The 27,877-nt window shown below is 55.2% G+C and overlaps 2 protein-coding genes across 2 annotated transcripts in view; both read left to right on the forward strand.

Annotated features, from left to right (window-relative positions):
- Nucleotides 1-27,877, forward strand: part of CAPN5 (calpain 5) — a 56,126-nt gene that overhangs the window by 15,690 nt on the left and 12,559 nt on the right. The window contains exons 2-3 of the mRNA XM_090265668.1: nucleotides 3,927-4,166; nucleotides 13,013-13,144. Of these exons, the coding sequence (XP_090121794.1) occupies nucleotides 4,002-4,166; nucleotides 13,013-13,144 (297 nt within the window). The 5' untranslated portion in view covers nucleotides 3,927-4,001. The remainder of the gene's footprint in view (nucleotides 1-3,926; nucleotides 4,167-13,012; nucleotides 13,145-27,877) is intronic.
- Nucleotides 18,810-19,809, forward strand: OMP (olfactory marker protein). The gene has a single exon (XM_090267784.1). It carries the CDS (start codon nucleotides 18,932-18,934, stop codon nucleotides 19,421-19,423), a length of 492 nt encoding a protein of 163 aa, XP_090123910.1. The 5' UTR covers nucleotides 18,810-18,931; the 3' UTR covers nucleotides 19,424-19,809.

Consider the following 27,877-nt stretch of genomic DNA (forward strand, 5'->3'; position numbering starts at 1 on the left):
TTTCTGTGTGGCAGTGTCTCATTTGAGCCTCCCAGAGGCCCTGGCACATTATCTCTTCCTTCCAGCAAGGACCGTGCAGCCCAGAGAGGCGACATGACCTGTCCCGGATTGCACAGTTTATAGAGACATTGGGGAACTAAAGCCAAGTCTCCATCAGGAGCTGGGGGGCGGGGGGCGGTACAGGCTGGGCCACCGTGACAGCACACAGCCATCGGAGTGGGAGGGTGGGAGAGAGGCCTGGCCTAGTGGAGAGGGCGGGCCCTGGTCTTCAGGAGACCTGAGAGCTGGTGCTGCTCTGATAGGAAAGCTGATCCCCCCTGGGAGTCCCTGCCACTCTCGGAGCCTGTTTTTCCCATCCCTGGAGGAATTCCTCCTGTGTCACCTGTGCTGGTTCATTGAACACAAACTTACTAAATATGCCCCACCAATGTTGGACTCTGGGGATACAGAGAGGAGCTGGATAGGGGGGCCCAGCGCTGGAGGGGCGTAGGCTGGGCTGGGGAGACAGGCAAGTCATGCAAAGATGGGGTACAAGGTAATGAGCCTTGTCACAGGGGTTCCAGGATGGCGGAGGGGAGGAGCAATGCGGGGGGTAGGTGGGAGGTACTTGGGCTGACTGAGTCTTTAAGGTGACCAGGGATTGTCCAGGTACGCATGTGTGGGAGGGACAGTGTGTGCTGCCGAGGCCCAGAGTGAACAGCCTCAGGGAGCTGGAGGGAGCTCGTGGCACTGGACCTCAGGCCCAAGGTGTGGAATGGCAGGGGGTATGTGAGATCGGCAGGGGGTGCGTGAGAGCGGCAGGGGTGCGTGAGAGCGGCAGGGGTGGAGGGATGAGGGCAGGATGAAGGGCAGCTGCGACACACAGACTGTCCTGCTGGTGCATGGTTCACACACAGACGAAACACAGTCAGAAGTGGGCAGTGCCAAAGCTCCCAGCTCAGGTCCAGGCAGAGGAGGCCTGGCTTTCCTGACTCTGGGTTTATCCGAGGCCTTCGATGCTTGTGCCTGGGACTACAGGGAGAGACAAAGTTCTGAGGCTGGTGACGCTGTGTCCCCAGGGAAGTATTGACTCAATCAATGGACAGAATGGGAAATGACCCTGAGGCAAACGGAGAGTGCGGGAGGGTAGTCAGCAGGAGGTGCAGCCTGTGCAAAGGCTGGGGCCAAAGAGCCTGGCACAGGTAGGCCAGGGTCAGCCTGGCTGGCAGGGGTGAGGGAAGAGAGATGGCTGAACTGGGGCAGACCCTCAGTCAGCCAGGCGTGGCCCAGGTTCTCCCAAGCCCTGGCCCAGCTGAGCTTTCCCCTCTCTGGCCCCCACCTCCCTTCTGTTCTCCGCAGGAGCAAACCTTCCCAACAGTGCTGGCTGCTGTGTAGCCTGGAGGGCTGCCAGAGCCCTCATTCCCCAGCAGCCTGGCTGGGTGACCTCAGCTAGCTCGCGCCCCTCCCTGGGTCCTTAGGGCTCTGAACACTGGAATTGCTAGAGCTGATTTCTGGGCTCCTGCTGTCAGCTTCTTTGATCTAATCCTTGCAGCTTAAATTGCTTCCTGAGAGGGCCTCCAGAAACTGGAAGCCTTGGTGCTAATGACTCTCCTGGGTGTCTGTGTGCCAGAAGCCCAGGGGCTGCTCCCCAGGCTCCCCCAGTTCCCCACTTCTCTTTTCTTCAGGCCTCCAAGGTCTGAGGGTGGGAGTGAAGGAGCAGGATTATTGGCCTTCCTGGGCAGAAGGGTGGCCAGAGAGGTTAAGTGGCTGGCCTGAGTTCACACAGCGGTGGAGTAAGCAGGCCCAGTCAGATGTGGGGGCAGAAGGTGAAGTGGCTCTGGATCCCCCACGGAGGACAAACCAGCTGTCAGCCCATCAGCAGGCAAGCAGGGCCGATGGCCCTTCCCTGCCCTCCCTGTTGTCTGTTGTGTTCCACCCTCGTTGCCCATTCTTACCTCCTTTCCTTCCTGCTTCTCCCTTCCCATCGGATCTCCTTGTCCCCTTCCTGGGAGGCTGCCTCGCCGGGGTGTGTGTGTGCCTGGCACTCAGCCCTTCCTCCTGCATGGTGGGGTCACCAGGCCAAGGTGGAGGCACCAAAGTCAGAGGCCAAGGCTGAGTCAGACTCTGCCATGGAACGTGGGCAGGTCACCTCCCCTCACCGAGCCTCAGTTCTCTTGTCTGAAAAATGGCAACAATGAAAGGCCTATCCAGTGCTGTTCGCAAAGGCTCCAACAAGCCTTTAGCCAGGGGTGTTGCACATGGTAGGTGCCCGAGGAATGGAGGCTCTCTCTTAGAAACGAGAGGGGGCTTGTCCACGTCTCTTGTTCCTCTTCCCGCTGGCCCACTAAGCAATCTCTTTGGCCTTTGGTTACCTATAATATCACCCAGTTATTGAAGCAATTATTGTTTGCACAATGGAGAGGATAAAATGGGGACTCAGGCTGAGCGACTTGTTTCAAGCCGCACAGCAGGTGTGTAGTGCACCTGGGACTGGCACCCACGTCAGTCTCGCTCACGAGCTCGTGTTTGCCCAGAAGCCAGCCTCCCTTGCCTCGGAGTTGCTCAGCAGGGCCTGGGCTCTGGGACCTGTGCTGTCTGCCCCGGGCAGGCCCCAGGATGAGGAGACTAGGGGAGAGTGGAGCTCTGCCAGCAGCACAGATGGAGTCGAGATGTGAGGACATAAACGGGGCCGTCAGCGGTGTGCCTGGCTGTCCAAGCATCTGTCAGGGTGTCCAATGTGTCAGGCCCCGCTGGCTGTCGCTCCTGACCCTGCCCTGCCCTCCCGGAGGCCTTCCTTGACACGTCAGTCCAGTCCGTGCCCCTCGTGTTGGGCTGGCACATGGCTCCAGGGTTCAGGGTGCTGGGCTGGGCCCTCCTGGACTCACGGGCACTGCAGGGAGCATGCTGTCCCCAGCCACTTCCTGTGCAGGGCTCTGTGCCAGCAGCGTGCGTGCAGGGGGACCAAACCAAGTGGACCCTGCCTTCTGGGGCTTCTGGTCTCAGGGGGTGCTTATGGTCCTGTTCCTGGGCTGGGGAGTCTGGTGGACAAATGTGGGGAGATGAGGAATTAAATCTGAGATGGGTGTCTGGGTGGGGCCCATGGGTTCTCCTGGGGAGTGGGCCAATTAGGGCCCCAGAAGAGGGGTCTGGCTGAACACCGGGGTCATTAGCTGGGCAGGGGGAGGGAGTTAACAGACAGATCACTGGGTCCCCAGCGGGGGAGGGAGGGTTGGAGATGGGGGAGGGGCCAGGATCAGCTCCAGGGGCCCCAGAGTGTGAGACATTGCTCCGTCTGGGTCTGGGAGGCTGTCCTGGGAGAGTCTGACCTTGGGGACTGGGAGACCACGTGATGGGGTTGGGGGTCTTCAGGGTAATTAGGTCATTGGGATTAAGGAGCAATGAGAGTACTGCCTATGAAACTGGAGGCATTTATTCCAGAAGTGCTGGAGGGAGGGGGCAAGAGAGAATGAATGTGAGTGATGGCTGGATGGGACCCGGGCCACAGTTTCTCCACATGGGGCAGAATTGTGCTGCTGTAGGCCAAGGGGTGAGGGTCTGGAGGAGGGAGGCTTGGAGACAATGCTGCTGCTTTCTTGTGGGTGTGACAGCAGCCAGGGAGGTCTAGGGAAGCAGGGGGTGGGTATGGCTAGGCAGCCCAGAGCACCACGTGGCTGTGCCCTTGACCTGCCAGCCTGGCATCACCTCTCAGCATCAGAAATGAGAGAATTCAGGCTATGGAGTCAGGCCAGTCGGCTCCTGTTCCTGCTCTGTGTGTACCAGCTGTGTGACCCTGGGCAGGTCTCTCCCCCTCTCTGAGCCTTCATTCCTGGCCAATGGCAATGAGGATGTTCACTTCACAGGGCTGCGGGGAGGGAGCAGGTGGGGATCACCTGACTCGGGGCCACCATCCTCAGAAAGTAATGTTCTTCTTGTCTTCTTTCTCTCAGGGGCCCCTGGAACTGTTCACACACCCACCCAGCCCTCTGTTCACTAGTCTTGGCCCTCCCTGGGCAGCAGCCACCATGTTCTCGTGCGTGAAGCCCTACGGAGACCAGAACTACTCAGCTCTGAAGCGGGCCTGTCTGCGTAGGAAGGTGCTCTTTGAGGACCCCAGCTTCCCAGCCACTGACGACTCGCTGTACTATAAGGGTGCCCCAGGGCCTGCCGTCAGGTGGAAGCGGCCTAAGGTCAGTGTCTGGTCTGAGCTGGAGCTGAGACCAGCGGACCCAGACCCACCCAGTCTGCATGGACTGTGGGGCGGCTGAGAAAGTGGAGGGGCTGATGCTGGGCCCTCCTGCTGTGGGATTTGATCTAGAAGAGGGGAGGAGGGCCAGGAGGATGGGCCTTGATCCCCCAGCCAGCTCTCACCTCCTTGCCGGGCCTCAGCTTCCTCACAGGGAAAATGGGGCCCTCTGCCCTGTCTCCCTCCCAGGGTCTCTTCTTGGCCTAAAAATGAGGTGATGTGGATGTGACCTTTTTTTAAGTGAAATTCAAGTGTAAGTGAATTTAAGCCCCATTTAGCGACATTCACGTGCAAGGAATTTACTTTGCTGATTACATTCATAATGATTTTGAAATAATCATTTGCTGTAAATGAAAAGTACTTATTATTCTGATTAATAAATAATAATAGCAGTAAAAAAATGACAGTACCTCATAGGGCTGTTGTGAGTAGTAAGAGGTGATGCAGGGACGTCTGGCTTGGAGCCCAGCACCCTGCATCTGGCTGCCTGCCCCCCCCCACCGCCCCCCCAGTCCTGGCCTTAGTGGCTGAGACTAGGATGCGTTTAGCGGAAGTGTTTGTCCTCATGGCTTAATTTCATCGTCTTAACCTCTCTATTCCTGAGTCTGAGAGTGGGTGCCCTTGGGGGCCTAGGGGATAGGGAGGCTGCTAGAGGTCACCCACCAGGTGACACTGTGAGAGCTGGTTGCGCAGGAGGGACTTGAGTGCAGGAAACTGCAGTACTGGAGCGCTTGGGGCGGGGAGGAGACTCTCGCTGCCCCATAATCAGGGAAGGCATTTGCCGGGAAGGGCTGTGAAAGCAGAAGGCACGGTGTGAAGAAGACAGAGGCTTGAGACCCTCGGGCTGATCTGGGACATGGCAGCGCCACTGGAGCACGGGGCCTGTGGAGGGGAGTGAGGGGGGAGGGGCTGGGGGCCCCCGCAGTCGGCAGGGCAGGGCGCTCTGAGTCAGCGGGGGCGCCAGGAGGTGAGGCTTTCAGTGCGTGTGACAGGGCCAGACTAGGGTGAAAAAGCTCACTCTGGCCACTCGCTGTTTGGGGAAATGAAGTTTAGTTTTCACGTTCCTCTCCTAGGCTATGATCTCAAGTCCATTCCAACTCAAAAATTCCTGTGTTTCTCGGACTGGGTAAGGAAGAGAAACTGAGGCTGAGAGGGGAGGGTAGGTGCCCACAGCAGAGCGGGGCAGGGACCCAGGCGTCCTGCCTCCCCCGGCCTTCCTCCCTGACAACAGACAAAGGGACCCTGCTGCCCTTGCCTGCTGCCCCATGAGCCATACTAGAAACTCTGGCCCCTGCCTTGCTCCTCCGGAACTCCCAGCAGCCTCCTGCCTCCTGGGCCACCCCACTCTCCCACGCCTTCCTCTCTCCTTTGTCTGGTGGGTGGGGAAGAAGGCCAGCCTCAAAGGGCCTTTGTGAGGCCTTGGGTGAGAGAAGAGGGGGAGACACTCAAACTCTTTGCCTTCCTCTCACTGCATCGCCTCAGTGCCCTGTCCAGACCCTTTCCTGCCTTCACCCAGACATTTTAGGTCCATGGCTATGAAGGAGGCTGGTGAGGCCTGGCTGGGGCCATTTGGGCTTGGTGCCCTGAGAGGAGAAAATGCCAGGCTGATCAGGCTCAGCATCCCCCTGCTGCGTGATCCCGGAAGAGTCACTTGCCCTCTCTGGGCCTCTTTCCTTCTTTTTCTCTACCTTCCTCACTGGCTTGATGTCTGGTCCTTTCCAGGCACTGAAAGAGATGGAGCAGAGGTGCCCCTGCCCCGGATGTGCAGGCCGGTGACAGACGGCATGTGGTGGTCCAGGCTGGTGTTGAGAGGGAGCTGTCTCAGAGGGAGCAGCCGTGGGGGATCAGTTCCAGGCTGGGGAGGCAGCTCAAGGCCAGGCATGGCTGAGTGGTGTTGGATGAGGAGGTGAGACTGTGTGGACCAGGGAGTAGCTGGCCATTTTGTGTTGGCAGTGCTGCTGGGTGGTGGCTGGGCCAGTGTGACCGGCAGGCCCTCACTCACTAAGAGAATGGGGGCCGGGGGTAGAGCAGGGCGTTAGACAAGGTTTGTTTCAGGCAGGGGTGAGACCAGCCCAGCATGGTGACCTTTTCTCTCAGCTGCTTGACACTTGGCCATCAAGATGGAACTTCTGCCTGTGGCAACTGCATGTCTATGGAGCCCCACTTCCTGGGTCCTGTGCCCTGAGTGTGTACAAATAGAGCAAAAAACCAGCTTTCTCAGCAGCCCAGGGAAGGCCCTTCACTCCCATCCACCTTCAGCATCTTCTCGCTAGGTCGTGGGTATCGGGCCCTCTGACTCCTCGAAGGGGCTCTTCAGCCAGCCTCCCTGCCTGACAGCCTCCCCCTGCCTTTCTCCCAAAATGGAATGAAGAGGCTGGTTTTCAGCGAGATGGATTTCGCTTTATGGGAGGTATGACCTTGAGCAAGTCATTCCCCCTCCCTGGGCCTCAGCTGCCTCATCTGTGAATGGGGAGATGAATTCTCACTGACCATGACTTCTGGAGGTTAAAATGACTGGAGGGATCCGTGGTGTCAGACTTATGGCAGGCGGATGGCAAACTGGCTCCCCTCTCTTACTGCCCTGCCAACTCTGTGTTGGGGACCCAGACCTGGCCCCGCCTGGAAGGTCCCACCTCTAATGGACTCTACAGGTGGGGCCAGGCCTTGTCCTCCTCAGTCCCCACCCAGGGCATCCCCACCCAGGTCACCTGCCTTGGGCCCACATCCTCCTCCTCCTCCTCCACCTCCTCCACATAGTTTCTTTGTTCCTTTGTTCCTTCCAGTTCATTCAACCTCTGCTGCCCTCCTCCACAGGTCAGGCCAGGGAAGGAAGAGGAGAAGGGGACTATCAGCAAAGCTTGTGACTCAGGGGCAATCCCGACATAAAGGGGTGTGTGTGTGCTTCCTTCTCTCTCAGGCCAGAGCCCTTAGTAGGGGCCCCTTCTCATCCCTGAGGCGACAGAGTGTCCTGCCCCATCTATCCAGCACTCTGTCTCCCCCATCTCTGGAGGTAAGCCTGCAGGTCCATTGCTGGGACCCAGAAAGGAATCAATAGAGGTCCTACAAACAGCTGCTAGTTTTGGAACCCCCCAGAATCCTCCCAAGGTGGCCCACTGGTCCCCAGCTCCATGCCCAGGCTGATGCTCATTATACCAGCACCTGGGGAAGGCCCCGCTCCTCAGCTGTGCTGAGCAGTAGCCCCTTTATGCCACAAAACAGGCAGTTTGTACCCAGGCCAGCCACCTGGGCCTGGGCTCGGCCCAGGAATGATCCATCACAGCATACGCTCGTGCAATTGCTGTGGGGAGCAGGGTGGGGAGACAAGTCTGTTGCGGGGGTAGGGTGGGAACAAGCTACAACCCCTGAGAACACTGCCCTGATTTCCGTCCCAGGCAGAGGTCCTGCTTCCTTCCTCAGCCTGTTGCCCACTTTCTGGTCAATTCCCGCCGTGAGCTTAGATTCTAGGAGGGGGGTGACTGGGGTGAAGGTGAATGGAGGAGGGTAAGGGATGGAAGTTTCCCTGGATCCGCTGTCTGCTGCATTCCTGTTTGCACACCGGGCCTGGAAACCTGAAGTTCTTGTTATGCCGCTGCAGTGACCTGTGTCTGGTGGAACTGGTCTAACAGGCTGGGAGGGGCTGAGAGGTAACTGCAGATGCAGAAGGCTGTGCCCCAGAGAGAGGTATGTTGACCAGAGGAGCCAGAGATGGCCATGCCCAGGGCTCATAGCACGTGGCTGTCCAGTCCAGCCCTGCAGGCCACTTTGCCCTCCTTCCCAGGGCTCCCGCCTGAGCCCTGGCAGTGGAAGGGAACACAGGTGGCCAGAAGTCTGGGAGAGGATGGTGGGAGCTGTCTTGTGGCTGTGGCACGATTGTGTCTTGTGGGGACTTGGAATCCTCATTCCTTCCAGAGCCTCTCTGCCCACCAGTGCTCTCCCTGCCTGCTCTGCTGGGGTTACCACCTCCAGGCAGCCTGCCCTGATTTCCCTGGGTTCTGCTGTCACAGCTGTACTCACATGGAGAATGATAGTCGGGTTACTCCTCCTCAAGGCCCCCTGCCAATGGGCTGTGGGCCTCTGTGTCTAGTTCTGTGCTCTGTGCCTAGCTGATGGCCCAGGGCAGGCAGAAGGACAAACACTGGCCTTGAGAAACCTGACCCTATGGTGAAAAGGGTAAGGGTCCGGGCTGCCCCTGACGCCTTGGTCTCATGATTGTATAGTGAGACCCTCCTAAACTGGACTAAAGACAGGTGCAAGGGGATGAGTGAAGAAAGGGTGGCTTTGTCACTCATAAATCTTAGTCCACCTGGAGGCTCTGGACTGCCTGAATTTGAATCTCAATTCACCTCTTCCTGTGTGGCCCTGAGCCAGTGACTTAACGTCTCTGTGCTCATCTATAAAGTGGGGCTGCTAACCCCATCTCGCTGGGTGGTTTTGCACAGTGTGGGACACACAGTAGGTTCCCAGTCCTCATGAGCTTTTCCTGTGATTGTTCCATTCAGGGTGCCCCAAGATAGCCTGTGGGCTCCAGGACAGACTCCAGGTGCCACAACCCTTAAGCAGTTTCTCTAGGTTAGAGCTTGTGAATCTGAACCTCTCCCAGCAGTGGGAACACACCCAGACTGCCGCCTCCTCTCTGCTCCGTCCCAGGCTTGTGCATTTGCCCCAGGTCCCTTTCCTACTACAGCTAGTCAGGGCAATGCTGGGCCTGGAATCCGGGCCTCCTGGCTCATGAGCTCAGTCTCTCTCTCTCTCTCTCTCTCTCTCTCTCTCTCTCTCTCAATGGCCAGAGCCCTGTTCTGCCATGGCAGGGCCAGCCTGAGACTGTTGCTGCTCTGTGGGGAGGAGAGCTCCGGGTGGGGAGCTCAGCAGACCTCGGATCTGTCCCATGGCTCTACTTACTTGACTCATGACCTTGGGAATCATTTGTCTCCTCCCGGGCCTTGGGGTCCTCCTCTGCGGGACGGGCAGTTGTGTCTCTGTCTAGGACACAGGGATGAGTGCCTTGGAGGTCACCTCTGCTGCAGACCCTGGTGACGCCAGGCTGTAGCTGTCTCTTCCCATGGCAGGCTGTGGCTGTGGCCCTCCAGATATGAAGCCCCCCTTCACCTTCTGGACCCCAGGGAGGCAGATACTAAGTCAAGGCTCTTTGGCTCAGAGTGATGGGCTGGGAGATAAGATAAGGAGGGAAAAGGAGGGAGGCAGGCTTCCCATGGCTGCCTCATGGGGTGTCTATGAGCTGGGGCAGTATTTCTGCAGTATGTGCTCTGGGTCTTGCTGGTGGAGATTGTGTTCTTTCACAGGATCGTGAGAAAAGCATTCCAGGGACCCAGTAGGGGAGATGGTGGAGGAGTAAGATTTATTTTGAGTGAAAATGTAACAGAACCCACAGGCTGCCCTGATTGAAACAGAACCCACGGGCTGTTCAGTTATGAAGGGCCTGATTGCCCACCACCGGAAACATAACTCTCAATACCAGAGTTTGGTGAAAAGAAAAATAATTGTTTATTTAAAGGTTATATAGATTTAGATTATTTGTGGATTTCTGCGATTAAGTCTTATTTTCTTTAAAACACCCACAAACACACAGTTCTGCCCCCCCCTACCAAACCAGGCTAGTTTTAGAAAAGTCAGAGATGCAGTCTTCCTACTTCCCAGACACAGTTCAGTTTTACCAGCAGCTCCCAATCATTCGATCCTGATTGGGGAGGTTTTGCCTGTGTTGTGGTGCCCTCCAGCGCTTAATGCAGAACCACGTGGAGTTCCCAGCCTCCTTGTAAACCGCATGGAGTTCTCCCTTTCCTTTCAGAGCCACATGGTGTTGTTCTCCTCCAAAATGCCTGAAGCCTTATTTTTAAATCTCCGACTGAGTCCTGTGATGCAGTGGGCAGGGTGACTAATTGCAGCCACTGATAGAATTTTACATAGGCCCCATAAGCTTTTCATCACTATTTTATGGTTAAAGCCCCTCCCATCTCCTTGGGGACCCTGCTCTGTAAGAAAAATAGAAGGCCACCCAATGGGACACTGGGTTTTCAGTGTCCCATTTCTATCTGTCCCACTGTGGAAAAAAGTCCAGCCTTGCCTTTATCAAGGCCAAAACAAAGACCAGTGTCCAGCGATTTGTGCCATAAAGTTGCTGGTGGAAATCATGTTCTTCCACAGGATTGCAAGGAAAGCATTTCATGGACCCACATCCAGGAAACTGTGGTGTGGCAAGTTTTATTTGGGTGAATGGCTGCCCCTTGTCCCATCTCCATCTGTCCTGCCATGGAGAAAATCCAACCTTGTCTTCAGCAAGGCTAAGACAAAGGCTAGAGTCCAGTTTTCTGTGCCGTGTTAAAGCTCAGTCCTTTGGAGCCCATGCGATCCACTGCAAGCCCACGAGGCTGCTAGTCCACATGGCTGTGTGGATCCCATGGCGAGAGAAAGAACGCGTGAATGAATGGGGTGAGTGCCGGTCACTGAGGGAGAGAGAGAGACAAGACAGGCTTTGTCTTTGTTAGGCTGATTAATGTATATTATCTCTGGTTTGGGATGGACCAGGCGCTTTTTCAAAATAACCAATCAATTTCCCAAGCTTTCATGGGCTTCTGTTGGGTCCACCCCCTGACCAGTCTATTTCCTGGATCTTCCAGAGTTGTGTCTCTTACCCAATACAATCCTTTCCTCAGGCTAGACTGACAGGCCTCTGTGGTCACCCCCTTGGCTCCTACTGAGCATGTGTTTACCTCCCCTTTCTTGTTCTGTCCCTTCCCCTGTGATATGCGATCTGTGGGGGAACAAACAGGTAGTTTTCTGGTGAGTGTGTGATGCTGTAACTTCCTAGGAAAGCAAGCTTCTTAATGTCTGATTTCCTGTGCTCTCTTCCTTCATTAATATCTAACTACCTATACTAGCATGGAGAAGCCGCCTCGTATGCAGCTTAGCCCTGAAGTTGTCACTCTGAAGGTCCATCCGAAGCCACTGATATCCTCAGGGAGTTATGGCCCTCAATCTGGCCCTCCAAAACACTGGCTTTCTCAGACAGAGGTGACAATAGGAGTCCCAAATGCCTTAGTGAGAAGGTATAGCCCTTTGCCCCACTTTCTCTTGCAAGTGCTGTGCCTGCAAACCAGTGGAATCCTTACATAGCTCTGCAAGGATAATAATTTACCTCCTTTACAAAGGACAGGAAACTGTCTCAGAGAGGTTGATCCACTGGCCCAAAGTTGCACAGCCAGTGCATAAATGGGTGCAGAAATTTGAATTCTGACTTCCTGACTCTGGAACTCTTTGTGGCTGCCTGTAGTCGAACCTCAGTAGCCCTGTTGTGATTGAACTAGCTCGGGAGCACCTGCTAAAGTGGAGGCAGGCTCATGCTGTATCGCATCTTATTACACCTCCCTGGGCCTCAGTTTGCTCATCTGTAAAAGGAGCACAGTGCCCACCTCCGAGGGTCATGGTGAGGATTGGTCATGGTGCAGGATGCCTGGCACTGGGACGCCGTGTGTCAGTGCTTACCTCTCCCTACCGTCCACTATCGCCAGCCCCTCTTGGGGAGCATGTACTCCCTTTCAGCTCTGTTGGGTGAAGATGCTGATGGGTGAGGAGGACAGGCCTAGAGTGGGCACCCTGGGAACTCTGTGGGTATCTGCTCAGCTCTGTTCCACATTTGCTTGCTGTGTGCCCTTGACAAGTCACTGCCCCTCTCTGAACCTTCATTCTTTATCCATAAATTTGTGAGAAATGCCCACAATAAAACACCGGGACACAGGACTTTAGCAGTAACTGAGGCAGATGTTTATTCACAGATCTACAGCTCTGGGCACAGCCAAAAAACCAAATCACGGTGCGCGCCAAAAAGATGGAGCTGGCTGTTTTATCCTAACGCGAGTAAAACTCTTCCCCCCTTCCCCTCTCCCCCTCCTTCTCCTTCTCCTTCTCCGTTTTTCCATGCTGGATACTCTGGAGTTACAATCTGACACGATTAACTAAATTAACCGAGGGTGAAAATTAACTCAGGGTGACATGGTTATAGGTCTGTCTCCAGCTCTTCTTTGAAACTTCGCTATCTGGTTTGTTGGGCTGTCTAGCTACATTTTCCCACTTCCCGGAGTTTGGTGATGACTACCTCCCCCCACTTCGATCTCAGATATCCTTTGTCCTCAGAAGCATTTGTGCTGAGCTGTGGAATGCCCCTTTTCTGATTTGTAAATATGCTAATACTGTTAACTCTGCCTCAGAGACCCTTTTAATTACATTTGCCCTTTGTTGCTAATTATTTTCTACTGGTTTGGGAGTCACCAGTTTTCTTTCCTTTACAAAATGAGTTGACAATGTCACACTCCTCTGGTGGAGTGAGGGTCAGATGAGACAGCCTGAGGATGTGCCCACACAGGGCATGGAGCATCAGCTCCTTACTTCTCCCACCCTCTGCACGTGTCATGTGACCTCCCCTACCCCCCCCCCCCCCGGCCCCTTACCCTGCTTCACGACTGGACACGTGAGGGTCAGCTGGGGTGGGCACTGCTGGGCTGCTGGTGCTGGAAAGGTGTGCTAGTTAGAGAAGACACAGGGCGGGAGGAAGTGGGTGGCCCAGGGTCCAGCCCCTGAAGTCCTTCCACAGTATTTGTTCATGTGGCACCTTCGGCACAACGGCAGAGTTCTTCATACAGGGCAAGGGAGGAGGGCCTTCCAGGCAGCATGTGGGGGAAGCTGGTTTGGGGGAAGCCACCTGGGGCCCCCAGTCTGCGAGAGGAGGCAGGTGATTCTCCATGCTGACGGTGAGGTTTCCTCTCGGGTTCTCCGCAGGACATCTGTGATGACCCCCGCCTCTTTGTGGACGGCATCAGCTCCCACGACCTGCACCAGGGCCAAGTGGGCAACTGCTGGTTTGTGGCAGCCTGCTCGTCGCTCGCCTCCCGAGAGTCGCTCTGGCAAAAGGTGAGGCCTGGGGTGAGGTGGGGATGCTGGGAAACGTGAGCTCAGCCTGCAGTCCTCACCGCCCAGCAGGGGAGGTGCAGCCTTCTGAACATGCAGGTGAGACTTTGTGGAAGCCTTGGGGAGGGGGTCGGGGGGGGGTGGCGCCGGGACTCTGTGGCATCTACTGAGCATTAGAACCACCCTCCCCTCACCTGCCAGTCTAGGGTCCCTGGGGCAGCCGTAGGGGATCTGTGTGGCTCCCATGGGGATGCTGTTGTGTTTCCTCCTCACTGTGGGGCCACAGTGTCCCTGGGGCCACTTGGCAGAATATGTACTTGAAAAAAGTGGAAGCTCCTGAATCACGTGCAATGTAGAGAGACCACTAACTGGGGCTCAGGAGACCCCTGCCGGTTACCTGCTGTATGACACGGCCAGTCCTTGTCCTTCTCTGGGCCTTAATTTTCTCACTTTTTCAGTGGGAGCAATTCATGATTCGTGGTTCCAAGCTGCTGATGTTCTGGACCAGCAGCAAAGGTTTTAGGTTGGAAAGAATGGGCGCTGGTCCTGACACTTCGCCCTCTTGTGGCAGCAGTGGGCAGTGCAGCCCTTAAATCACACCTCTTGGGGAAATGGGGAAGCGTGAGTTAGAGGCTGGATTTGTGCTCTCTAACGAACTGTCAACAGGGATTGCCTCTTGGGTTCCCATGCCAGCAAATACAGGTCATTGCCCCTTTCTCACCCCTACCCCCCTGCTCTTCCTGTAGGGGCAAGCAGCAGGGCGTAAGAGCACTACGCACCTCAGTGTTACAGGCTCAGGTGCCAGCCCAGGCTCACCATTTGGTAGCTTTATAAATACCCTCATCTGAACAATCAGGATATCACAGTAGCTCCCTCTTGGGGAGTTGTGACCGTGAAACGACTCACTGTACTTACAGGGCCTTGTGCAGCGCTCTGTGAATGGGCTACGTTACCAGTGTTACGATCATTCATGTTCATAGTCGTATGGGAGTTCTTATGTAAGCTGGATGCAAGGAGCAGAGTGAGTTTGTTCTCATCCTCTGAGACATCCCTCAGCCATCAGAGGGAGCAGTGCCTTCCCCTGAGGCTGGGGCTGTGTGGGGTCCTGCTGTCATGCCTTCTGAATGGAGTGTGACTTCTCAAAGCCAGCCCAGGGTGGGGATACCGGGGGCCCGGCCCTGATGGTCCTATGGGTATAGGGTAGCTGCAGGCCCTAGGGCCCTCACACAGGCCACTGCTGCGGCCCACAGACATGGGTGCTCGGGGGGGTGTCAGAGGTGGGCGGGGCTCAGAGAGCCACATGTGAGATCATTGCATTCCTGGTCCTCGAGGCCCAGTGGGTGTTGGGTCCTGGCTCTGTTCTCTGGGTGTGAGGCTGTCCTCCAGGTTCCAACCACCTCTTCTGGGCCCAGAGCAAGGTTTCCCTGCCTCTGAACTGCACCCTCAGCTCGGCCAGGACTCAGTCTGAGGATGGAGGTGGGACACAGGAATCCTGTAGTGTTGGCCCCACGCCTCCCACCCTGCCCTGTGATTGTATTGCTGTGAGTCCGTCGTGGGTAGAGCTAGGCCAGCTTACATCCTCCTGCTGGCCCAGCAGGCGCCTGGCACGCAGAAGGTCAAGAATGTTTTGAGAACGGAACCCCTCCCAAATGGTGAGACCTGGCTACTGACCAGGAGCCCCACAGCCATCCTCGCTGCTGTGGGCATCCTGGGGCCTTCAGTGGGGACAGAGCCTGACCTGCTGTGTCCCCTTCTGGGGGTGGGCTGTCTGATCATTTGTGGGGAGCAGCCCCAGCTGGCTCCTGCCCTGGACCCTGGTACAGCTGCTCATCTAATGAGGGGATACAAGGGTCCAGAACCTACAGGGGAAGCCTGTCATTGATGCTGTGTGACCGTGGCAGGCCTGTGTTTGTCTCTGGGCTGAAGGTTCCTCCTGCAGGGTGTTAGGACACCAGGCCTGGCTGGAGGCTTCGAGGGCCAAGAGGCTGATCTCTGGGAGCTTGTGTCCCCAGGAGGTTGCGGCAGGGTGGGGTGCTCTGGACTAATTGCACTCTGCTTCCTGGTGCTGCTGTGGTGACAGCCAGCCTCTGGGTCCTGGAAGGAGAGAGGAGACCCTGGGGAGCTCATTACTGTGCCTCCCCTCCCTCCTGGTCCCTGCTGGCTGGGCTGTTTGTTGTCACCCTTCACCTTCTGGGCCTGTTCCTCTGCAGGGCCTCCCCTACCCAACCCTGTCTTCTCCATGGAATGTGGGGTACTTAGCCTGACCTGTCCCCTCACTCTGTGAATGCTGAGCCTCATATGGGGTCATATCAGTCCAGGCTGCCAGTCCTTGATCTCAGTTCCTGATGCAGCCAGGGCCAACGATGTGAAGCCAGCCAGCCCTGGGTTTCATGCTGACTGGGTCCCTTGCTAGTCACGTGACCTTGGGCAGGTCACGTTTCTTCTCTTGGCCTCAGTGTAAACCTGACCTTTCCAGTCCACAGGATTGTGGGAAAATTAAAGGAGCCTCTGTGTGTGGGGGTGGGGTGGGCAAGACCATAGCATAAGGGGCAATTTGCATGTGTCAAACCCCCTCTCTGACCCTCCTCTGGGCTCCCACCTACTTATCTGTTCTGCCAGATATGCCTTGGCAGCAGGCAGACCCCACTATGGGGTCCCCTGTGGGCATTGTGTTCCCCCGACTTGGCCATACATTCTGGGAGGGCAGGGCAGTGGACGTGGGGTGGACCAGAAATCAGGATGTGGCAGTGGGTGCAGCATTTGCCATCAGGCCTGGCCTGGTCCAAGCTAGGGGAGTTCCCCTCCCCCAGAACCTGGCGAAGCCCCAGGCATGAGGGCAGGCCGATCCCTGCTCTGAGCTCTGGGGTGCCCCTCCCCCAGGAGGGGCCAGCTGTGCCCCTGGCCAGAGGAGCAGATGTGAGCACAGAGCTCCGGAGGAGTGCCTGGATGTCAGAGAGGGAGTGTTGGGGGCAGCAGTCCTAGGGCAGAGCACCTGGTGGCAGAGCTGGCTATATTTTGGTTCCATTTAAACGTTTAACATCCCACCTGCCACTGTTGTATGAGCAGCTCATGCCCTTTGGAAGTTCACTCACCACACGTTAATTGAACACCCAGCGATGCCCCAGCACCCTTCCAGGTGTTAGGGACAGAAGATTTGAAAAAGTACAAAGTTACTGAAGGTTTTCTTTACCTAGAAACAACCAGTGTTAAGGGTTTTCTATATTTCCTCCTGGTCTTTTTGCTATTTGGGGTTAAACAGATATTTGTTTATTTGTTTGGTTTTTAAATACACATTTTTGCAATCACATTTGGAAGTTTGGAGCTTTTGTTCTCCTATCATTTCTATGTCCAACCTTGGTGGGTCCTCTCTGGGTGTCTGGCGGCTGAGCAGAGGTCTATGGGCAGCAGTGGGCCCAGCCCCACCTGCATGAGTCCCCAGCCTCTCCTTCCTTCCCTTCCTCCCTTCCTCTGGCCTTCCCTGGCTCTCACTGCCCCCTCCTTCCTCCCCGGTCTGTCTGTGAAGTCCAAGTCCTGGTAACAACTTCCACCCCAGCCTCTTCCTGCAGCTTCACAACCCTCTGCCCAGGCCGAGACCAGGCTGTCCCTAGGGTCATGTGGCCCATGGGTCCCCATCAGTAGATGCAGAACACGTACAGACCATACCTTCCCTATAGAAACCCCTACAGGCTCATGCCATTTGCCCTTCCCCCACCCCAGCCCACCTTATCACCATCCCCTGCCAGCCAGCTACCATTGCCTGCCACCCAGGCTCCAAGGCCTTGGTACCTCCAATTTCCCAGCCTTTCCCACTGCGTCACCCTGGCCTCAGTTCTTGGCTACATCTCTGTCATCCTGTGCCATCAGCTGCCTTCAACTCAGTTTCCATGGCAGCCACAGGCTATGCCTGATTCCGTTCTCCCTGCACATCTTCAATTGAAGGATCAATCTCTCTGGCCTCACCTTCCAGGCATTTCCCTCACTCCTCCACCCTGACATATGCCTGTCTCTAAACTGCATTTTTGACCTCGTACTCTCTCCCCATCTGTCCATCTTCTTCTTTTTGTTGTCCTTCAGTTTGGACCCCATGGTCCATCACATCAGCTGTTCTCTCACCATTCATTCACTCATTCATTTGTTCATTCTTTCATTCAACAAGCATTTTCTGAGGGCCTCCTACTGGGCAGGCCCTGTTCTAGGTGTTGGCTTAGAGTGATGAATAAGAGAGACATGGTCCCTGCCTGCTGAGGGCTTATGGTCTAGTGGGGAGACATCACAGACAAAAACTAAGCAAGTGTACAATTGAAGAGCCAAATTTAGTGCTGGGAAGGAGAGAAACAGCTCTTCTTTACCAAGGAAAGGGAAGCCCCTCCCCCTGGAGTAACTCCTCAGCCACGTTCTTCCCTTCTCCTCTGCTTCTCCAGCTGCAAAGCAGAAGGTTCTTCGAGGGCCAGGCAGGTTCGCATCTCCTCTCTATGGTTCTCTCAGACATCCTTGGAGAACTGCTGCCAGAACTGACCCCAGGGCCGGGCAGGACCAGGTGCTCGGTTCCCTCTGTGCCCCCCTGCTGTTCACGTAGCCCGAGATCCTACTGACTGACTGAGCCTCCCTCTAGCAAGTGACTGTGCTTGTGGTCCACTAGATCCGTTAGTTGTTTTCAAGTGTTACACTTTGGCCCAGGCCTCTCTCCCCCTTTCTGTGTGTGGCGTGTCGTGGCGGCTCCTTCTCCCGACCCCCAAGTACAGTCACATACTCCAGTTCTTCCATTTGCCCACATGTAATCACTAAGCTTTTGGGTCCACCTCAGGTACTGGTGATACAGACATTTGTCAGTCTTCCTTAGCCTCAAGCCTCCTGGGGGAAACTGAGGATTTACACAGGTGGAATAAGAGGTGAGATTTTAGTAGGAGAGAAACCTGGGCCTGTGCTGCCCTGTGGTGCCAGATTGAGGTGGGGCCAGCAGACAAGAATCTAGGTCAGTGATTCTGCATGCTCTGTCCCTGGACCTGCAGGAGCGGCATCATCCAGGGAAATTCACATTCCCAGGCCCCACCAGTGCTCTATTAAGTCAGAAACTCTGGGGGTGGGGTCCAGCGGTCCCTGTTTTAAGTCATACTGGGGTCTTGGGGCTCCCTAAAGTCTGAGAACACGGGTGTAGGTGAGAGACAACGGTGGCTGGGCCGGGGCCCTGGCAGTGGGCACGGGGGGATGGAGAGGTGTTCAGGGTGTCTGGGAGGCAGCATCAGCACACCCTGGTGACTGGGTGTGTATGGAGGAGGTATGCTAAGTCAAGGACGGCCCCTAGGTTTCTTCGGTGACTTCAAAGCTCAAATCAGTGGGCCCCTCTGGTCCTTATTGTCCCCACCCCCCTGCCAGGGGTCTTCTATGCTCTTCTTGTGTGCCTCCTGCGAGCACCTGCCCCACCTGCCTCCCCATCTTACTGCCCTGGTACACTTCGCAAGCACACCAGCTGCCCATCCATGGTAGTCAGGGTGGTTGCCACAGCAATTGACATCAGCGATGTGGTCCCTGAGGAGCCTGTTTCGCCCTCTGGCTGCCTGCAGCACCTCCATTACCACTTCTGCGGGGACTCCCACCCTCATACACACCCATTTTGAGGACGAGGTGGAGCTGGGTAGGGCGAGCAGCCCAGGGAGGGGAGGGTGGCAGGGTAGGCGGGGCCTCTCTCTGGTGGCCTCTTGCCTTAGCGGTAAGGCCCCAGTGCACTTGGCTCTTAGACGACACAGAGGCGGCAGCAGCAGCAGCAGCAGCAGCAGCAGCAGCACCTGGGCCATGGCGGAGGACGGGCCGAAGCAGCCGCAGCTCAGCATGCCGCTGGTCCTGGATGAGGACCTGACCAAGCAGATGCGGCTGCGCGTGGAGAGCCTGAAGCAGCGTGGGGAGAAGCGCCAGGACGGGGAGAAGCTGCTGAGGCCTGCGGAGTCCGTGTACCGCCTTGACTTCACCCAGCAGCAGAAGCTGCAGTTTGAGCGCTGGGATGTCGTGCTGGACAAGCCAGGCAAGGTCACCGTCACAGGCACCTCCCAGAACTGGACACCCGACCTCACCAACCTCATGACGCGCCAGCTGCTGGACCCTGCTGCCATCTTCTGGCGCAAGGAGGACTCGGATGCCATGGACTGGAATGAGGCTGACGCCCTGGAGTTCGGGGAGCGCCTGTCAGAGCTGGCCAAGATCCGCAAGGTCATGTACTTCCTCATCACCTTCAGCGAGAACGTGGAGCCCGCCAACCTCAAGGCCTCCGTAATCTTTAACCAGCTCTGATGGCAGCTACTCACTGCTGCCCTCTCGTCTCACCCACCTGCCCTGTCCCCTGCCCGTGCCCCTATCCCCCATGTGCGTATTTGGGGACATTTTCTTAGCTGCTGTCCTGTACTCAGCTTGACCAGGCTCCCACAAGCCTGTGTCCTTCCTCCTCCCTTTTCTGTGGTGCCGGCGCTCCTGCTTAGGGAGGAAGACGCAGAGGCTCTGTAGTCTAGAAGCTGAATTGGCTGCCGCTGCTTTTGCTATAGACCATGGAGGCCAGGTTGGGACTCATTTGGGAAAGTGGAGGTCCACGGGCATCTGCCTTCTCTGTGCCTCATTATCAGGAGCAAGTGACTGAGGGAGACCAAGAGAGAAACAGACCCAGACACACACACACACACACACACACACACACACACAGATCCAAAGAACCAGCCATCGGGCTTCCTCTGTAGACAGGGAGATGAAGATGGCAGAGCAGCCTCCTTAGGAAATCCAGCAAACAGGCACTGGCTGCCTGTCCGACCACGTCCAAGAAGGCGCTGCTCCTGGCATGGGCCTTGTGTGGTCCCACAGTGCCTCAGGGGCCCTCAAGACATTGGGCAGGGTGGCTGTGGGTGTTGGTTTGGTCAGTGCGGAGTGGCTGGCACATTGGAGGCTATGCAGGGCAACTCTGGTCTTCTGAGAATTACTTCAGGAGGGGAGAAGTGAAGGGGGACATAAAAAAGTTACTTAAGGATGTATCTATCTATACATATACATGGATATTGAGAGAGCGCACGCTATATTCATATGGATTATTCTAGAGTCTAGACCTGTCCTGTGGACAAATCTGATTTTAGATGATCTGTTATGTAATTGCCCAGCTGGTGCATGAGTGGCCCTTAGCAGGGGCTTGGTCAGGATGACCTTGAGAAGGGGGTCTTCCTGAGCTGGGAGGCTCTGAGGTTCATGCAGTGACGTGGGAACAGTGTAGTATAGGCAGCTGCCTGGGGAAGCTGGGGGTGGGGGATCCAGAGCCCTGGGGCCCCGGAGAATAGGTTCTCTAGGACACCAGGTGTGCCCTGCTGGGACATCAGCTTTTCCAGCTCACTGGCCAGGGAAGGTGAGTGTCCCTCTGTGTGGCATCTCTGGCATCTTCAGTGGAGCTGAGGGGTGGGGATGGCCTGGTGGGGCAGCTGTGATGGCTGATGGTCAGAAGTGGGCTGGAGGTGGCAGTGTGCTGTGATGGGAGGATGCTGGCCTCAGAGGTCATGGGCACAGCCCACTCGCCAAACAAGGAAACTGAGACACAGTTACCAGCAGATTCAGTTCTGCTCCCCTTCACACTGCACAGACCCAGTGAGCCCCCTTTGAAGGAGGGGCCCGAACTGCCTGGCATCAGCTGAGGGTACCACAGGAAATGCCTCCGACACCCTGTCTCAAGGTCAGCCCTGGTTTTTGTCAGGGGTGTCCCATGACATTTCCCTCACGAAGCAATGCCACTGGAGGGCCACAGGGCCCTGGGCACAGGTGCAGGGAGAGACAGAGTGTCAGCCACCCCACCGGCCGAAGCTGCTGGGAAGCGTGCAAGCGGGAGTGGGTGTGGGAGTCTTGATTCTTTAGGTGGGAGATCGGTTGTGGTGTGGGCAATGGTCCTTTCTAACTCGCAGCTCTGGCCTCTTACAGGATGTGCTTGAAGTTCTGGCATTGCCTGCCTCGCTTCTCCACTTTTGGGGAAGCCAGGCCCCTGGGGGTGGCCCTGCCTGTTGCCTCTTTGCTTGACCGCTCTCCCTGCAGCTCTGGGGACCCTCTCGCTCAGACTGACTGCCTGTACCACCCGCCCCCTGCCCGACCACATCCACCCTGTGTCGGCATGTGAGTGGCTCTGCTGTGCCCACTGTGTGGCCCCAATAAAGTCCGTGTGCCCCTGCCTCAGTGGTCTCAGTGGTGTGCAGTCTCTCGCCATGAGTGTCCCTCCCCCTCAGGAGCCCTGATGTAGCCCCGTCCCCTCACAGCCCGGAGCACCCCTTCCCCAGGCTTTCTCCCACACTCTCCCTGATGCTACTGCTTTATGGGATGACCCCAAGGTCAGATAGCAGGAAGGAGTTTAGAACCAGGTCTCCTGACACCCATCCAGGGACCTACACCCCTGACAGGATTTTCTCCAGTGGCCCCCAGACCAGCCACTGTATGGGGCCTGCTGGGAGCCCTCCTGAGGCTGTGGGAAGGTGCCATCTGTCTTTGGGAGGTAGGGCCCAGAGGGGATGGGTGGGGATACACCAAATGTGCTCAGCCCTGCAGGGTGGCTGGGCAGATGGACAGAGCTGAGGGGTGGGGTGGGGTCAGGCGTGTGCCCAGCTTTCATCCGGCTTTTGTCACCAATTTGCTGCCTGTTCTCACATGGCTCCTGACCCTCTTCCAGTCTCAGACTCTCTAGTGGGAACAGCGTGCTTCTGTGAAGTCCTTTCAAATCTCATCCTGCTGACTAGATAAGACTGATATTGCCACATCACCCTAGTGCCCCACTTGACACTTCTCAGAGCTCTGTCCCCTTGTCATCTCTAGCTCACTCTGTTTTTGGACAGAGACAGACTCAAAGCAGGAAGCCTGCCCAGAATCACAGAGGGTGCGGAGGGGCGAGAGGGTGTGTGTGGACCAGGCTCTGGGTCTGTGGACCTTTGACTCCATGACGCTGGCTCCCTGGGGTGGGCAGAGGTGATGCCCCCCTCCCTCTCTGAGGGCCCAGTCTTCGGCGAGGCCAAGGTCAGGCCCTGCTTCAGAGTCCACACTTGAGGTTTTGCTTGCGAACAATTCCTGCTTTGAGATGCTCCCCCCGAGCCAGGTCACACATTCCTGTCCACCACAGAGCCCTGTCACACGCCTGGGAGAGTCCAGGTCAGCCCTTGCCCCAGCGGGATTGGAACCCAGCCACTTGGGCCTAAGTGGGAGCCCCCTGGGAAAATCTTGGGAGTGTGCCAGGTGCTGGGGACACCAGGGGGTGCTGTGGTGAACCCATTAGTGGGGTCCAGAGCTTTCCGAGTGATTCTGCACTGAGTCTTGGTTAACGGGGTCCCCTGGGTGTGAGGGGGTCTCCAAATCCCACACAGTCCTTACCAGGGCAGCGCAAGTAAGTGCCTCAGCCCCTCAGGCCTCACTTTCCCCACCTGTCAGGGGGCTGTTGTGGAGGTTTCTCTTTCCCCTCTTGGGAGAGAAGTTGGCTGTGAATGTTGTGTGAGTGCACCACGCACTTCGTACACCAGCAGGCATGCCCGCTCCTGGGTGCACAGCCCCCCTCGATTTACACAGCACCTCCAAGGCCCTGATCCACCTTAGTTTTCACAACAGTTCTAGAGGAGGGGCAGGTGGATGCGGACACTAGGAAGGTGGTTGGGACTTATGTCCCTGCCATGCACCATGGTTGGCGACATGGTGTCTACTGGTGTGTACAGGGTCCCTGGGCAGCCAGGGCCTCGCGGAAGCCAGTGCTCGGGGATCGTCCTCTCAGAGACTCAGCCAGCTGGCACTGGGCCAGGCCCTGTGAGAGGGCCAGGGATCTGGGTGTGAGAGGGGCACAGCCATGCCCTCCACGAGCTCCCCTCAGGGAGCAGGGAAAGAGCCGAGTGTGGGGTCAGGAGGGCACTTCAAGCTGCTGCTCAGCCATCCCCTGAGAGATGAGGGACAGGGTGGTGCTGCAGGGGAGCCACATGTGCTTAGCTCAGATGGCCTCATGCATCACAGGATGTGGGTCCAGGCCGTGTTCAGGGGTGAGGTGGAGAGTCAGCACAGCCGTCCCACAGGGTTTGAGTGCCCGGCCAGGAAGCCCATGTCCCTGGTGATGGGCCTTTTCAACTGCGGACAGCGTGAGGAGAGAGAGACAGCCTGCCTAAGAGCGCCCTGAACCCACCCCTCCACTTCAGCAGTTGTCAGCTCTCTGCCCATCCCCTGTCCTCTCCACCCCCGCCCCGCCAGGCAACATGTCGTTATATTTCTGGATGTGTTTCTAAATGATAAAGATTCATTCAAGGAAACAAAAAACCCTAACCATAATGCCATAACACACGGTTTTCAATAGGCAGGGTTTTAAAACATGCAATACCTGACCTCTTTTCCCTTAGACTGTCAAATAAAAAAATGACAACAGCCAACAGAACAATAGCCATCCGGTGTGGGTGAATCAAAATTAAACCTTTCTTTTTGTCAGATTGGCAAAAAATATTTTGTTTATTTTGATGTTCAACACAATTTTAGTAATTAGTTTGTGTGCCAAGAGATGAAAAAGGTTCAAAATCACTGCCACAACACAATTAAAATAATTTTACACTGATTTTTAAAGAAGGTTTTTAAAATTTACTTTTAGACAGAAGGGAAGGGAACATGAAAGGAGAGGAACGTCAGCATGACCTCAACTCAGGCACATGCCCTGACCTGGAACCAAACCAGTGACCTTTCAGTTAGCAGGCCAGTGCTCAATTCACTGAGCCATGCCAGCCAGGACTACACTGATTTTTTAATATCAAATACCCAGTAAGTGTTCTGGTTTACAATTTGTACCATAAATGTGTGTGTTTTACAGTTTGTTTATTTGAATGAGGTCCAAGTCAAGGTCCATAACTACAGTTATGGTTCTTCTTCATGGTTTGATCTTTTCCTTGCAATTTGTTTGCTGAAGAAACCAGCTGACCCATGCAGTTTCTAACTGCAGTAGCCCCCCTTATCTGCAGCCTTGTTTTCTGCAGTTTCATTTACCCATTGTCAACCGTGGTCTGAAAATATTACATGGAAAATTCCAGAAACAAACAAGTCATAAGTTTTAAATTGTGTGTTGTTCTGAGTAGCATAGCATGATAGAATCGTGTGCTGTCCAGCTCCGTCCCGCCTGGACATGACTCCTCCCTTTGTGCTGTGTACCCACACTGTGTGAGCTGCCATCGTGAGTCACTTAGTAGGCATCTCAGTTATCAGCCCAACTGTCACAGCATCAAAGTGCTTGTCTCTTACTGTGCCTTATTTATAAATTTATCATAGGTATGCATGTACAGGAAAAATATACTTTATTTATTTATTTATTTATTTTTAGGGAGAGGGGAAGGGAGGGAAAAAGAGAGGGAGAGAAAAATTGATGCAAGAGAGCAAAATCAATCAGTTGCCTCTCTCACATCTTGAATCAGGGATCAAACCCATAACCCAGGCATGTGCTCAGACCAGGAATTGAACCGGCGACCCTTTGCTTTATGGGAGGACTCTCAACTGAGCCACACCAGCCATGGCTCTGATTTATATTTACTAAATATCAACTTTTACTAAATTAATATCTTACTGTGCCTGACTTATACATTAAGCTTCATCATAGGTATGTACATATAGGAAAAAAACAGTAGATACAGGGTTCGGTACTATCTGCAGTTTCAGACATTTACTGGGGGTCTTGGAATGTATCCCACGAGGGTAATGGGGGGTTACTGTATCTGGATTTAGCTGGTTTTGTTTTCATGATGTCATTTAACATGTTCCTGGGGCCCTGTAGCCTCTGTAAGACAGGACTTAGCTCTAGAGGCTTGATAAGGCTCAGGTACTAATAGTATTTGGCACAACTGCTTCATGGGCGATGTTCTCTCAGGAGGCATATAATGTCTGTTTGTCTCTTTTTTGTGATGTTAGAAGCTATGATTTCATAAGTCCATTATTCGCCAATGGTTGCAAAATAGTGGGAGCATAATACTCTAATTTCTGCCTCATTTCTTAGCTGGAATTCATCTCCAGATGCAAACCTCCCTTCATCTGCTATTGGTTAACCTCTGGTACAAGTTGTGTAGAAAAAAGCAGGGTAAATCTTTCATTCTTTCCCTTAATTTTCCAGTTTCAAAAAAATGAGTTGATCCCCTGCCATCCTGCAGTAGTGACTCATTCATTGTTTGTGTATCATCGTGATCTCATGGATGTGAATGTACTTGATATGTTTTCATCCATCGAAGCTGTTATCCTTATGGCTGCTCAGATTGGCCCGTCTTTGGACATAGGGAGCCTCTTCCAGCTGGTTCTGTATCCTTTGACGTGGCCCCAGGGCCTTCGGTTGCTTCCTTGATTTCCGGCATGACCTGATGTTGTGTTGTGCAAAGGGGAGTTGAATTTGTGTGCCTGTGGAGCACTTCTTCCCAGATAGTCTTATTCCCCCTTGCTTGGTACCCCAGCAGGCGGGTGGTGGGGGCAGGCACAGAGGGGCTGGCCTGGGGCCCTCCGGCCCCTGCCGGGTCCAATGGCTGTGGTGCAGAAGGGGGAAGTTAGGCCCATGGGAATTCCTGACTCTGGGTCTCTGGGCCCTGGAGTCTTATTAGATGCTTCTTGAACCACAGAGGGCTCAGAGCCAAGCCCTGGGTCTGGCTAATGATCCTCACTTGGCCCCAGGAGGCCCTCCTAGTGCTCTGTGAGGGCTCTTTTTCCTCTCTCCTCAACACCCTCCCCCCAGATCTCCTCCCTTCCTGTGCCCTCCCCCATTTCCAGGCAATCCAGGGCTTTCAGGGAGGGGAGGAGCTGAGGAGGGTGCATTGGCCAGGCCTGTGTTCTCAGCTTTGGACTCCCCATCGCCCTGTGTCCTTGGGCAGCTCCTTGCTCCTCTGGACCTCAGCCTTCCCAGCTGTGTAGTGGGGATGAGACCCCCACTTTGCATGCACCCCATTTTTGATACAACTTTCTGTCCTGAGAGCAAAGCAGGAGAGAGATCTGAGGGTCAGGGTAAAGGCCGGTCTGGGAGGTTTTACTTAGAAAGGACAGGAGTTGACTGGAAAGGGAGGTGAGGAGGCAGAAGGGAGAGGGACCAGCCAGTGTCAAGACCTTGCTGAGTTCCAGATGGGGCGCCAGGCTCCAAAGCCCTGAGTGTGAATCCTGCTTCCCTCACTGTGCCCTTGGGCAGCCTCTGCCAGCCATTTCCTTAGTGTTGGCCCAAAAGAGAGCAGTGAGGGTCAGGGCGATGGGGTAAACCAGCCAGCCCTGTGCGTGGCGCCAGCAGGCTCCGTCAGTGGCTGTGGTGCCTCTCACTGTGCTTAGCATTTTCATTTTCTTGGTCTTGAATGTTCCACTAGGGAGCATTTCTCTTTGCCAACATCCCTGTTGATGGTACGAGGCGTGTAAACAAAAGCATCTTTAATGAGCGTGGGGTCTGGGGAATGGCTTTGGCCTCTTTTCTCAGGCTGGCCTGGGCTCTGGGATTTGCAGCCTTCTGGTGCATATCTGGCTCCTCAGTGTGGATGCCTGCATGTCCACCCCGAATACCTGGGAATGGGTTTCTTCTGGAGGAGCTGCCCATGGTCCCAGTGGTGCTCAGCCCCTCGCGTCCCATATTTAGCAGGGCCAGCAGGTCCCCCTGACTTGGCAGAGTGAAGGGTTTTCCCTTCCCTGCCCACCTCCTGATGCCCACATTGTCTCTGTTTGTCCTCGTTTGCTTACGGGGCACTCACTGCCAGCTCTCAGGACACTTCCTCAGAAGCTGCTGCTGGCGCCCCAGGTCGGGCGCTCCACTCCCTTCTCTCCAAGGCTCAAATGTACCCTGTGTGCCTGCCTCTGTCCCCAGACTGGGAGCCTCCCGAGGGCAGGGACCGTGTCTGACTCATCTGAGTCCTCCCTGCCAGCGTGGGGCGGTGCAAAGAGCGGTCCTCATTGATGAAGAATGTGTGTATCTTCTAGCTGCGTGAACCTGGACAAGTTACTTGCCCTCTCTGAGGCTCATTTTTTTTTTTTTTTTGCATCTGTAAAGTAGGGATGGATAATAGTCACCTACTCGTGAGTTTATTGCGCGAATTAAACTGACATAACTGATGGCAGTCATAGGCTTGCTATCTGACATTTCGCAGATGCTCCACAATTATAATTGTTATTAGAGCCCCATGTAATGCCTGTGAATTTATTCACTCAGTCAACACGTGTTTATTAAGCACCCTCTGTGGGCCAGGCCCTAGGCTAGATACTGGGGGATAGCAGTGACCAAGCCTGATGTGTTCCTGCCTGCAGAAAGCTGACATTTCGGTAATCATATCAAAATTGTTCATAATGTCACATACTTGTTTAATTATAACCGGAATAAGTATTTCAGAGGAGAAGTGCCAGAGGCCATGAGACTGATGGGCAGGGGTGCTGGCTTAGCCTGAAGAGTCAAGGAGGGCTTCCTGGAGGAAGAGGATAGACCCTAAAGGACAAATGAGAGTCAGCTGGAGGAAGAACAGATGCAGAGTTCCTAGCCAGAGGTGCCTGGAGCAGGAGCAGGGGTTGGGGAGAGAAACCAGCCTGGGAGATGGTGGAGGAGGCAGAGCACCTTCGGGGTTTGGACCTTATTTTCCAGGGAAGTGACATGAGCAGAAGGCTCACTCTGCTGCTGTACAGGGTGAAGGCAGATGTGGCTGCTGATGCTGTTACTGTGTCCCAGGGCGAGGAGATGGGGGACTGGGCCAGGGAGGTGCTGGGCAAAGGAGAGGAGGAGACAGGTTTTAGCAGAATGGAGGA

The sequence above is a fragment of the Furipterus horrens genome, unplaced genomic scaffold (genome assembly GCF_987537825.1).
Source record: "Furipterus horrens unplaced genomic scaffold, mFurHor1.1.pri manual_scaffold_2, whole genome shotgun sequence".
Taxonomy (NCBI): domain Eukaryota; kingdom Metazoa; phylum Chordata; class Mammalia; order Chiroptera; family Furipteridae; genus Furipterus; species Furipterus horrens.